Consider the following 13,495-nt stretch of genomic DNA (forward strand, 5'->3'; position numbering starts at 1 on the left):
CACACACACACACACGCTCTCTCTCTCACACACACGCTCACACACACACACGCTCTCTCACACTCATACACACACACACACTCTCTCTCTCACACACACACACACACACACACACACACGTACACACTCTCGCTCTCTCTTTCACACACACACACACACTCTCTCACACACACACACACACACACACAGGCCCTCTATCTGAGCTGAAGGAGCCTGGGCCGGGAGGCTGTGGTTCTCTGCAGAGCAGCACAGAGCAGCACAGAGCAGCACAGAGCAGCAGTACGGGCCAGTGTTTCTGAAACCTGTCAGAAATGTGGCAACAGCCCCACAGGAGAGGACTCACACATCTGGCCGACCTTCGCAAACATCTCAGATACAGAACCCAGAAGGCCTGGCTGCACAGTGCGAGGAGGAGAATTAATCCCCCCCCCCACCCCCACCCCCGTTTATTTCTCCTTCTGTAAATTAAGACCACGTCTCGTTGCTGACGGGGGCCAGGGGAGATTCCTGTGGCCGCCGCAGTCCTACTCAGCAGCTAGACGTGCACTTCCCCAAATCCCAAACCCCTCTGCTGAGAAAAGGAGAGAAAACGTCGAGCCAAGACTTTCTGAACGTCCCTGGCAGGGGAGCACACTCATTTGGTTGAAAGCCTATGGTGCTCTCTCACCTCTAATACGGAAAGACAGAGAGGCAGAAACAGAGAGAGAGAGAGAGATGGGACCGAAAAAGAGAAGGAAAGAAGGAGTGAGACAGGCAATGATGGGGATAGGAAGGATAGGGCAAGAGAGAAGAATCAGAGGGAGAGACAAAGAGAGAAGGAGCGTGTGCGGGTCAGGGAGAGGGAGGCAGAAACAGGTAAATAAGATAAGATAAGATAGACTTCATTGTCCCGAAGGAACTTTGTCTTGGACACATACAGTATCTGCTGTTAAAATACGAATAACACAGCATGCACACACACAGTCACTACAGTGCACACACAGACTGCCATCAACCAACAAACCGCACGCTGCCCATTGTACAGAAACGGTGGAAGAAAGAGAGACGGAGAGAACGAGAGAAAATAAAAGGAGAAAGAAAGGCGGCCAGTGGATTGGTCTGGAACCGTAGAGGCCATTTCAGAACGCAGACGCGGGTCACTGACCAGCGGACCAGGGCCTGCACGGAACCTTCCAGTTCCACTGCGCTCCACTCCAGGTTCTGCTCTGAGCCCAAACTGGCCACCTTTCAGCAATCTCTCTCATATGAGCTCCCGCAATGTTACTGTGGGGGGGGCTGTAATTACTCAAACTCTGCCAGTCTGAAAACCATCTGCGAGTTTGCAGCGCATTTGATCTTCACCCGTAATAATTTCAGCAAACCTCTGGCGCGCAAAGGAGGGCCCTCCGTCATTAGTGGGTCCTTTGGATCAAAAAAAAAAGCGTTGGAAAGACAAAAATAAACCTCAGTCCTGCTGACGGTACGAATGAGTCTTTCTGTGGTCTTCTGCACACAAAAAAAAAAGATCTGGCTGAGGAAAAGCTGTCCAAATAATATGATATGTCTGAGAAATAGAGGTGTGTGCACAGAGAGCAGGCTATTTTTTTTGCCACAATATAACAATATAACTAAGAAACATTCAGGGATTCGTTCAAACCAGTAGCCACAGTCAGGTTATAACAATCTTTGCGCTGTATTTTATAAAATACTTTATTTATTTAAAACCACATCTGACAAAGCATTCTGATTCAAAACACAAACTTTCAGTGAAATCCTGCTTTGTGCCATTCTGAGCTGTAATACTAACGGAATGCTTTCTGCAAACATTCTGCCCACTGAAGAGAAGCGAGATTAAACACAGAACTGGATCAGAATGGAACAGTCACATTATTTAATGTTTGCCCACACTTTCTCCCCCCCCCCCCCCACCTCCCTGATTCACACTGACATATTAGTGCCAGAGGTGATCATGTGACTCACACCACTTCCTGTCAAAGGTGGCCAACGAGGGCAGGCCGAGCACAGAGTCGTCCAATCGCAATCGAGTTCAAGACAAAAGCGGCACGATCATCAACCAAGATGGTAGAGTGCTCCCAGACGTACTGCGGTATCAGAAGCTCGTTATACGGTCCGGTCGAGAGTCTCACGTTTTCTTTTTAAATGCGTGTTCAATGAGGACAAATGAGCTAAAAAACACAGCAGTAACTACATTTAAATTTTGACATTTAGCAGGCCCTCGTATCCAAAGCGATTCACACAGCCCACATTTTTTACACAGAATTCATTTCTGCATCTGGATATTTAGTGAAGCGGTTCAGGTTAAGTACCTCAACTCAAGGGTACGAGGGCAGCACCCCAGCGGGGACTCGACCCTATAACCTCTCTTATGAGCCCAATTCCCTACCCACGCTACCGCACTCGCCCTGAGTAATAAACCTATCAGAAGGTTGCAGATGTAGGCGGAGAACAGGGGTCAGCAACGTGTCTGCGCACAGACACCTGTGTGCGCGCCAGAACTTTTCATGTCCGTGGTTATTTATACAAAAACATAAAAAACCCGCCACGACCATCAATTCAAAAATGTAAAAAAACGTTCTTGTTCGTTAATTTTTTTAAGTGCCCTGTAAATTTTTGTAAGCGACCGTCAAGGACGACGACGGTGCCGACCCCTGGCCGAAAATTATGGCGATACTTTTCCAACGTATGAAACCTCTGAACCCCACCGACAGACTCCTCCCCCAGCCTAGTTCACCCGATTCCCATTGGCTGCGGCCGCACGCTTATGACGAGGCTCAGGGCAAAGAGCGATGCTCACTACGATAGGGGGGGGAGAAACAAGTGGGCGTGGCAGTCTGAAGCCACACCCACGCGCACCGTTGGATCCCACGGTCCCCACGCTCGAGTGGGCCGCGCACAGATCCTTAAATCACGAGAGGACACAGTCACACGAGACACTGGTCACCGCGCCCCTCACCACCTAACTAATTGGTCCGGGGTGCACCAGGCCAGACCAGGATTGGGGGGGGGGGTCCCAGTCTGACAGGTGACTCCCAGGAGAACAGATGGAGGCCCCCGATGAGACCGACCGGTCACCCTAAATCAACATCAACAAGGGGAAGGAGACGGAGAAGCGGCCTCAGCCAGTCAGTACGGCCACAGCGGGGAGGCGCGGGCCCACTGGAGGACTCTGGGACGGGGTGGGAGGTCGGCGGGGTGGCGAGGGATGACCCCCTACGCGGGGGGAGGGAGTTCCCCCTCCTGGGAACGCTGACCCAGGGAGGTGCACCGAGCAGAGATGACGCAGGAAGCTCTCGAAGGAGCGCCCCCCACCCCAAATACCCTCTATCAATCCCACAGTTGACAATGCAATGGCGGGGGTGGGGGTGGGGGGGGTACAGAGTGTCACCAAACACGGCGTTCCCCTCTCCCCTCCCCACCCCCCTCGGTTCCCACCTCAACCGCGTCGAATCGTGGGACATAGCCTAATTTGCGATGAGGTCAACTTCCGGGCCAACGGACATCGGTTAAAGAGGAACGCCCTCGTTAAACATGCGACCCGTTTCACGACACGTGCGAGTCAAGCGCTCACGAGTGCATCTGCAGCTAAGCCTTCCAGCATCACGGCCTCCAAACCAGGAAGCACCGAGCCTGCAGAGAAACTAAAAGACGGATGATTGCATATCCACACAGGTCAGCGCCTTCCTCAAGGGTGCAATCAACGTGAGGTTTGACCGTGAGTCACAAAAAAAGACCGTTTTAGAAACGCGGCGAAAAGCCAGAGAACTCTGTTGTTCCTAGATCCGTTTCTTAAAGGCTCTCGCACTTCTCTCTCTCTCTCTCGAGCTGAACACAGTGAACTCCGCACACTCTCTCTCTCTCGAGCTGAACACGGTGAACTCCGCGCACACCGGGACCACACACGCTCACTGTGAGTTTAGCAACCTGACTCGGGCCTGCTCACGCCAAGTGTGTTTTTGTGTGACTGCTCGTGATTGAATGTGAACGCGGTTGTTTTGGGGGGGTCGGAGGGGGTGGGGTGGGGTGTTTCCCCCAGTTGTGGTTCACACACCTGCGAGGTGTCATACAGAAACGGGAGAAGGCCGTTTACCTGGACAGGTGTCAGCTGGGCCCTGGGGTCGAACACTCTCAGCTTTTTGTCCTGTGGAAAGAAGAAAATTAAAATGAAGAGGTAAAACGAGTCCTGGATGAATTAAATAATACATTAATACATCTTAAAAAACAAAACAAATAAAAGATTGCCTTGCTTTGCTCTATGAATTTTATTATCTTCTGTTTATAGTGTGAGGTGCACGGCACTGCTGGCCTGATAAATAAAGATTGCCTAAGGACCACCCACAGCCCCAGAAGCGGGGTGCTACTCCTAATAATATTATAATAAGCTTTATTTATGAAGCTCTTTGTCTGTGGGGTGTGCAGAGCACTTTCCTTCTGCACCAAAAAAAAAAAAAGAAAAGCAATAAAATGGAGGGAAAGAAAGTGAAAGAAAGCAAAAAATATTTTTATGAAAGATATTCAAAAGAAATACCATAATACATTATTCATGATAATTACATAGAATAGAAAGCAAGTGTTAATAAATAGTCTAAGTTTTTAAAAGGCTCCTAGGCAGACACAGTCTGTGGCACCCGTGTTCCTGGCCAGCACAGCAGCCTGTGCAGGTAATGGAGGAGTAGATTACATTCATCTAGCAGATGCTTTTATTCCAGAGTAACTTGCAATGGAGGAGAAACATACCCACATTCACCTGATTTGTACAAGCAATAGTGCCAAACCAGAATAACCACATCCCCAGACCACAGTGCTGATGGAACATCACTAAAACACCAATACTGTGCCCCCTGTACCTCTTATTGTACCCCCTGTGTTGTAATTTTATACCTTATTTCTATCTGCTTTGGGAAGCACTTCGGGCTCTATGCTTGAAAGGTTCTATATGAATAATATGTATCATTAAATTATTATTATTATTATTACAATGCAACTTAAGCTAAGCAAAAACTACAAATCCGAAATACATACCAAATACATCTATACCAAGCACTGATAAGAAAACTGTAAAAAGTACTATAATCTGAACTAAATTCCTCACCCCAGGACGTTTCTGGGGTGGGGGTGAGAGGGGGAAAGTTGCAGACTGAAGAGATGGGTCTTCCATCCACGTCTGAAAATGGACAAAGATTCTGCAGTCCTGACCCCTGCAGGAAGTTTCTTCCACCATTAGGGGGCAGTACAAAGAAGGCATCATGATTCAGGGAAATGACCACAGAGGAAGGGGACAGCTGCTCACCCCCAGGGTCGCAGAGTGGAGAGATTTGGCCAGGGGCCAGGGAGTTAGGACACAAGTTAAAATGCATCCGTGAAAAAATCTACCCTGTGCAAGCCTCTCTGGAGAAGAGTCCTCAGTGCTGAAGGGCAAACACATTTGGAGGAGGAAATTAATTCCTTCTTTTGTCCCATGTTCGGCCCTATGTGAGATTCACAGTGTATTACAAACGCACGTCCGTCTGTGGCCGTATGCTGCTCAGGAAAGGCGTGGACTGACCGGCTATAAGAACTACAAACTGCCTCAGAGGTGCAGTCTCTGTCCCCCACACAGAGAGCCCCTTTATGCAGCTCCGAAATGGTGCATCCATCACAGAAACAGGTGCAGATCAGAGGTTTGGGACGTCCCAGGAGACATGGGGGGGGGGGGGCTGAGATGGATTGGGGAGGGGGGGGGGGAGGGGGGGGAGGGGGCGCTGCCCCACCTGTTTGAGCTCAGCGGCATGTAAGGAGGGGTACCCCGGAGCTCGCCCCAAGGGTCGGCTCACGCCCCCCAAAACTGCTGCGTCGGCGTGGAGACCCGCGGCCCGCCGCCGGCTCGTCCCGAAAAACAAACAAACAACCAAACAAACGGACCCCCGAGCGGCCCGCGGCGGCCCCTGCGCTTCGTCGCAGTTCGGGACGGGCGGCCACACCCATCATAAACGCCGCTCAGAGCCAGCGCTCCTAATCGCCGTCGCTCACGCCGCACTTCCTTCCTGCGCCCCGCTGCGTTCGTGCGGAGCGCAGCGCTAACGACCGCGCACGCGCCAGCCGAAGGCGTTCCGCCCGGCCCTCGCAGCTGCGCGCCATTGCTACTGATTGCACTCGGGCTTAGTCACTAGTTAATATCCTGCATGTGTGCCTTCTGTCCCGAGAGCGGCCCCGGAGAGCGGGGGAGGGAGGGAGGGGGGGAGGGAGGGAGAGCGCCAAACAAATGAGTAAGTGCAGCTTCAGCGCTGCGTTGTTCCTTCTCTCTGTTCTTTTCCATAATAAGAGCCCCCCGCCCTCCGGCCCGTGCATCACTGCTGCAGCCATGCTGCCAACACATGTGGATGCTCAGTGATTCACCCACGACCATAAAATTTTATTCTGAATTAATTTATTCTTTTTTTTTTTTTTTTTTAAAGCGGGCCCCTCCCTGCCTCTCCCAGACCGAATCAAACGCTCGTGCAGAAGGAGAAAGCACAAAAAGGCCTGACGAATCAGCCCCTGATTTACTGTTCCTTATCGGCAACAAAAAGGCTGACTCTGCCGCCCCGCCCCGCCCCGCCCCACCCCTCGCCGCCCCCGAGGAGATTACACACCGCCCCACCCCTTCTCCCAAAACCCCCTTTCTCTTCCCTTTCAGTTTTCACGAAAAAAACGCGGGTTACGGCACGCGAGGTCACGCCGGCGCGGCGCACGCATAGCTGCCCCCCCCCGCCAGCGGCCCCCCCCCGCCAGCGGCCCCGGCAACCCGCGCGCCAGTCTGAACTCCCGCCAGGCTGAGGCCGGCGGGCCGCGGCCCAGCGACGGCTGCTAAGTGGCGGTAAGACCGAAAAACCCCACAGGCAGCCCGTACTTCTGAGGGGCAAGGACACGCCGAATATAGGCCTAAAATACAGCCGAAGCGGCTAAGTCCACCCACACCGTATATTTAGCACAAATATATATGTAAATTATATGTGAGCGCGTTGTACTCGGCCCCTGAAAATAGCAGGCTGGAGTTTTTATCGCAAATCACCGGGCATTTACGTTTAAAAGAATATATAGATATTTTAAGACGTATAAAAAAGCTTGGGTGATCAGCTGTCTTTTCTGGCAGACCCTTTAATCACAGAAGAGGCTGGCGCCCTGATGTTGACCTTCGACCCCAGCATGAACATGTGGAAGAAGTTATCAGATCCAATCAGGGCCTGGAGTGCCAGTGATTGCGGGGAAATAAGAGACGGGGAGGTAATGAAGAGGCAGAATCAGCATGACTCCTCTCTGTGCTAGGTCAACAGACACACATGCACACGCACGCAGGCACGCACACACACACACACACACACACACACGCGCACATGCACACACACATGCACACACGCATGCATGCACGCACACACACACACACACACGCACACGCACATGCACACACACACACACACACACACACACGCACGCACGCACGCACGCACATACATGCAGACACACGCACACACACACACACACACGCACACGCACGCACGCACACACATACATGCAGACACACGCACACACACACACATACACGCACGCACGCACACACACACACACACACACACATCATGATATACAGCACGCGCCGTCAGAAGCTGAAAAGGCCGTCAGGGGAGGTGACTGAGGAAGGGAAGGGGGCTCCCTCTCCTGCGACTCTGCGTTATTATTCTGAGGAAGGGAATGGGGCTCTCTCTCCCGCCACTCTGTGCGTTATTATTCTGAGTGGGGTGCTGTTATTGGTGGATGCACCGGGGGAGCTGTTGTTCAGCACAGTGGAGCGGGGCTGGCCCGCTCACGTCCCACCAGCCCTGGGGCAACTGCTCTTTGATGCACCCCGACCCGAACCCATACCAGCATGAAAACAACCGCGCGCCCAACGGACAGCAAAGACAAAGCCTACAGAGAGAGCAGGCCAATCCCACTGCACCTCCCACCCCGGAGAACCAATCAGAGCCAGAGAATGCCAGCCTTCAGAGAGGGCAGTTCCCATGGACATTCTGCCTACAGGAACCAATCACAGCGCAGAATAACAGACTTGGAGACAGCAGGAGTCCCAGAGTGCCCCTTCTGGTGAGGCCATGCTGACCTCTCTGACCTGCCAGACCTACACTCCATCAATGTGTGTATGCTCCCATTTCAGCACTGCCTGTTCACAGACACAGACACGCACACACACACACACACACACACGCAAAGGATTGCACATACACTTATGCACACAAACACACACAGCTGTTTAATCAGAGTATGAAACCACAGCTCATTTTCAGGTGGCTGATAATGACCCCACCCCCCAGGGCTGTCCTGTCTCCACTCAGATGTTTGTTCTGTTTCCTGGCTGCAGGAGGCAAGCTACAGGGAGGGGCTAAGGGCCTCAACCCGCCCAGGCTGCAACACCCGTCCGTCAATCAGCAGTGATTGACTGGCAGGGCGGGCTCTGTGCCTAGGACAGTCCCTTCCGTTCTCACCAGCCTGCTGTAGCTCTTCACCAGCGTCAGGCTGAGAAACATAAAAGCTCGTGAACCTAACTGCAGGGTCGCTAAGCGCTAACAGACGCACACCTTTCTCACACCCATCAGTCCCTCCGGGTGAGTCCATCAGAAAAGAGCATTTGTTCAGCATTAGCAACGGGGAGTGAGAAAATCCTTTATTAAAGATCTCTTTTTAAGACTGTGAACACTGACGTTCAGGTACCCCAAAAAAAAAACTTTAGAAACCGTGTAAATCACGTCCTCGATACTTAGCTCCCCCGAAGCCGATTCTCTCTCCCTCTGGCCACGCTTTTTAAATCTGGAGGGCTTTTTTTTTGCCATAAATCTGTGAGTCTGTGCCTCTGGATGAGGCCTGTCAAGGCTGGGGTTCAGTTGGTGAAAGGCTGTGCTCCCCCCCCCCCGCCCCCGCCCCCGCCCCCCCCCCAAATTATTTCCTTCGTACTTGAGGGATGAGGGAGAGAACGGCCACAATTGAACACACATGTTGGCAGCGCTTGTTTGCTTTAATAAGGCGGATTTGTGAGATTGAAAGCCATTAACTTGAATTACACAAAGCTGGCAAAGAGAGAGTGAGAGAGGGAGAGGGAGGGAGGGAGGGAGACAGAGAGAGGAGCTCAACTGCCATCCCAGTGTCACATTTCCCTCCTTTTTCCCCTCCACCATCCCTTCATTCTTTCCTTCTCCTTCAGCATCAAAGTATCATTTTACCACCTCATCTCCTGCCACATTATTATTATTATTATCATTATTATTATACTAATATTATATTTCCCATCATTATTACAGTGGGGCAACAATTTTATCCCCTGCTTCTTATTTAAAATCATTTTTGGGCACAAGAGAGGACACTCCTCACACAGACAGACACACACACACAGGGTGGAGTAACCCATCCTCTCCATATTCCCAAGCCTCTGGGTCTTCCTCAGAAGAGTCAGAGAGAAAACCTCACGCAGCACAGCCTGACAAACGAGGCGGTAAGCCACCACCGCAGAGGCCTTTGTTTCGGAGCGCACGCAGGAAGTGTCCCCGGGCCGGCCCACTGTGCAGTTCTGCCGGGCTGTCCCCACTTCCTGCGCCATTTCCTGCAGTTTTGCGGGTGGTCTGAGTCGGGCTGAATGAAAACAATTAGAGCCATGGCAGTCATTACCCCCTCGGCCGCACTGTTACTGATTACGGCCGTCGGAGGCTCAGGTCAGGTCTGAGCCGGCATGAGCCGGTATGAGCAGGTCTGAGCAGGTTTTAGCAGGTTGAACAGGTCTGAGCAGGTTCGAGCAGATTTGAGCAGGTATGAGCTGGTTTGAGCTGGTTTGAGCAGGTCTGAACAGATTTGAGCTGGTTTGAGCAGGTCTGAGCAGGTTTGAGCAGGTCTGAGCAGGTTTGAGCAGGTCTGAGCAGATTTGAGCAGGTATAAGCTGGTTAAGGTGGGTTTTAATCCCTGAAGCCTTCATCAAGAGAAGGGCACTAGTACACAAAAACGCCAGCCACAAAAACTAGGAGAAACACAGACACACACATACATACACACATCCGCGCGCACATAAACTTCTGAAAAAGAAATTTAAAAACATGAGGGGGGAAAAAGCCGTAGGACAAAATGTACAAAAAAAAATCTGATAAAACTCTGCCGACTTCTCTAATAAACTGTTCATAAAACAATTCCACCTCCAGCCATAAAAGGGCCTCCCGTGCGCACTCTCCCTCCCCCGCAGTGTGAACGCCTCCCGGCGCTCTTATCATTTCCGCATGAACTGCTCTTCATTTCCTCCAGAGGAGAGCAGGAGGGGCCGCGCGCATACCTTCGGTGCCCAGGTCGGCCTCTCTATCATCGGCCGCTAAATCACCCGTTCGGGGGGCCTCTGCCCGGGCCTCCTGGGGCAGGTGAGGCCTGGGTCGTTTCCATCTTTTACTTTCCTTCTCTTTCCCTTTTCCGTGGCCGAAGGAGTCCGTAATTTCGAGCCCCGGGTCGGGACGGGGGCGGAGGTGAACCGGCAGACGACAGGGAGCGCTCCCCGGGATTTGAGGGGGCGTGCTACGCGCACGGTCGGGGGGGGCAAAGCGTGCTCACGACCTGCCGTTTTTAAAGCACCCCCATTTCAGACACGCTCCGGACGCAACAGGGGATCGAGCAGCACGCTTTTTGAAAAAAAGAGAAGAAAGGACTTTTCAACATTTCACCTGAACTCATAACGTTCAGAAATGACTGCTAAGAAATGCTGAAGTAACCAGTTTCAATTCCACAGAGAAAAGTTCTGTTTTCACCAGGTGCGTTTCCCCAGACGAGGCAAATCAGCGATAGTTTCAACTTGACAAGGCACTAAATGCATGCACTCCACAGTTTATTTTAATAGTGTCATCCCTATTGACCCATAAAACAAATGACCCGCACATAAACACAAGTTTTAATGACCCCCAGAACAGCCACCAGAGACTGCTGTGAATGGACGGGGATTTAGTTAACTGTGACCTTAGCGACATCTAGTGGCGTAATATCGCAATGACAACTTCCTCTGAGCCCGTCCCGTTGGCTACTTGTGACAGGAGAATGACAGCGTTTCTGCACGGATCGCCGATTCGCAGGGGCAGCACGCAGCAACATCTGTCTGACAGTTCAGCCCAAAATTCAGCCCCAGCAAATTCAGGCGGGGATGAAATCGTGAGCGTTTGCCCAGTGCACAAGCTCCCCCACAGCCTGCATTCCTCCAGGCTCTGCCTCTGACTGTACTATAGAGAGAGCTTGTTCACACGGGACAGTGTTTGGCAAACCGCCCCCAGTCTCAGGGAAAACAGTGATTCCCATCAGGCTTTGAAGTGTAATTAACACGAGGCGTGGAGAACGAGCGCCCCAAAGCACTGGCCCGAGGACCAGCTCACAGCATTTATTTACCTTATTTAAAGGGCTAATTCACTTCATGGTGGGTTTTTTAACACTCCAGTTTTAGTGAGTGACTTTAGTTTTGGCTCACGCCGTTTCTCGCGTGTTGTGATGAAGGATATTTCATAACTTTACAGGAGGTTCTGACGACTGGCCGGCTTAACGATGGCTGGCACCATGGCAACCACATATCCTGGTTTTAAGCAAATAAATACACTTGCCATAACTTCAAAGCCACTTGTACATCAATGTTTTTGCCGCCAGAACAAGGTAAGGGTATATATTACCTGATTATTATTATATTTTCTTTAAATTTCATTTAATCTTATTTTTGGTGGGAACCATTTCCCACAATGCACATGCAGCCTGAAATCACTGACACTCACTGAAGGAAATGGGCATCGCTTCCTGTATCAAGAGAACTACATAAGGTAGAACTACAGAACTATGTTAACCTGCACTGGTGCTTTTAAAAAGGTGATTCAGCAACACATAGGCCAGGACAAATGTCCCTACGGAGATAATAAAGCATGTCTTTGTCTTAATCTGCACTGGTGCTTATTTGAGTGATATTTCACTTTTACTCGCTGGTCTGGGAGTGCTGGGAGCCAGGTCTGGTAGTATGGCTCACATTAAACATGGTGAAGGCCTACACTGGATAAGAGCATCTGCTAAATGAATGGAATGTAATGTAAGAATTATGTACGCAAACCAGTAACAACCTGACCATGTTCTCAGTACTTCAGAGAGAAATGGAGCGGACGGAACTCACCTTGCAGGTGGTGGCCAATAGGGAGCCGTCCTGCTTCCAGGTGAGGCCCTGCAGCTGATCGGGGTGTTGCTCCAGAGCTGGAGAGACAGCAGGCAAAAACAGGCCAGTATAGGTCAGCACAGGCAAAAACAGGCCAGTACAGGTCAGCACAGGCAAAAACAGGCCAGTACAGGTCAGCACAGGCAAAAACAGGCCAGTACAGGTCAGCACAGGCAAAAATAGGCAAGTACAGGTCAGCACAGGCAAAAACAGGTCAACACAAGTAAACACAGGTCAATACAGGTCAGCACAGGCAAACCCCATCAATACAGGTCAGCACAGGGAAACACCAGTCAACACAGGACTATACAGGTCAGCACAGGTACACACCAGTCAACACAGGTCTATGCAGGTCAGCACAGGTAAACACCAGTGAACATGCATACACACACACAGACACACACTCAAATACTCACACACACACACACACTCGCACACACACTCGAAAAGACACTCAAACAGACACACACACCTGCCAGCGGGGTGTCCCGGCTGCTGTCCCACACCTGAGCCTTCAGGGAGGAGCCCAGGGCCAGGAGGCCGGAGGAGGTGGGGTGGAAGACCACGGTCTCCAGACGCCCCTCCCCCGGGGACAGGGTCACCTCCGCGGAGCTGGGCTGCTCCTCACCGGGCTCCAACAGACGCCACACCTTCACCTGTGGGGTGTGAGCGAGGGAGGGAGAGAGAGATTTAACATATCACGCTAATTATGCACAATAATACATTACATCACATACAGTCCTAATCATAGGAAAACACTTAGTGCCAAAGTATTTTTGGGGAATGCACAAGAGAGACCTGATAGCCCAAGCGCAGTTCACAACAATAAATTCCAGTCAGATTCCAGTCCATCACAGATGGAGCAGAGCTCACTTCCTCTCCTGCATGACCTCATGGCTCTAACCAATGCCTTTAACCCTTTAAGGTGCAAGATATGTGTGATTAGAATGTTCTCAACTGAACATTCTAATGCTGATGTCACAATCACTGCTGGCAACTGAAAGCAACGGAGTTCTAGAACACTGACGTAGAATCTTGAAAAAAAAAAACATTCCAAAAAAACCTACTCCTTAAGGGGTTAAGGGAGTTTGCTCATCAGTGTCTTGGAACCCTCCTGTGACTGACACAGGACCCTGCTGTTCCCGTTAGTCTGGCTGGGGGGGGTAATGCGCCCCCTGGCTGCGTTCCCTGATCACCTGCCTGTCACCGTGTCTGTGACTGAGCGGGAAACGCAGCCTGAGACCGCGGCTTCACAGACAGCCCGGGGCGACAGGCAGCAGAACGCCGCCCTCC

At 51.4% G+C, this 13,495-nt stretch overlaps 1 protein-coding gene across 2 annotated transcripts in view; it reads right to left on the reverse strand.

Annotated features, from left to right (window-relative positions):
• The window catches only part of LOC118217016 (mitochondrial import inner membrane translocase subunit tim16-B-like), a 139,524-nt gene that overhangs the window by 118,675 nt on the left and 7,354 nt on the right, over nt 1-13,495 (reverse strand). For both annotated transcript variants that reach the window (XM_035398746.1, XM_035398744.1), the window contains exons 5-7: nt 12,675-12,858; nt 12,164-12,240; nt 4,088-4,138 (exon numbers count right to left, since the gene is read on the reverse strand). In XM_035398746.1, the coding sequence (XP_035254637.1) occupies nt 4,088-4,138; nt 12,164-12,240; nt 12,675-12,858 (312 nt within the window). The remainder of the gene's footprint in view (nt 1-4,087; nt 4,139-12,163; nt 12,241-12,674; nt 12,859-13,495) is intronic.

Source organism: Anguilla anguilla, chromosome 17 (assembly GCF_013347855.1).
Source record: "Anguilla anguilla isolate fAngAng1 chromosome 17, fAngAng1.pri, whole genome shotgun sequence".
NCBI classification, from domain to species: domain Eukaryota; kingdom Metazoa; phylum Chordata; class Actinopteri; order Anguilliformes; family Anguillidae; genus Anguilla; species Anguilla anguilla.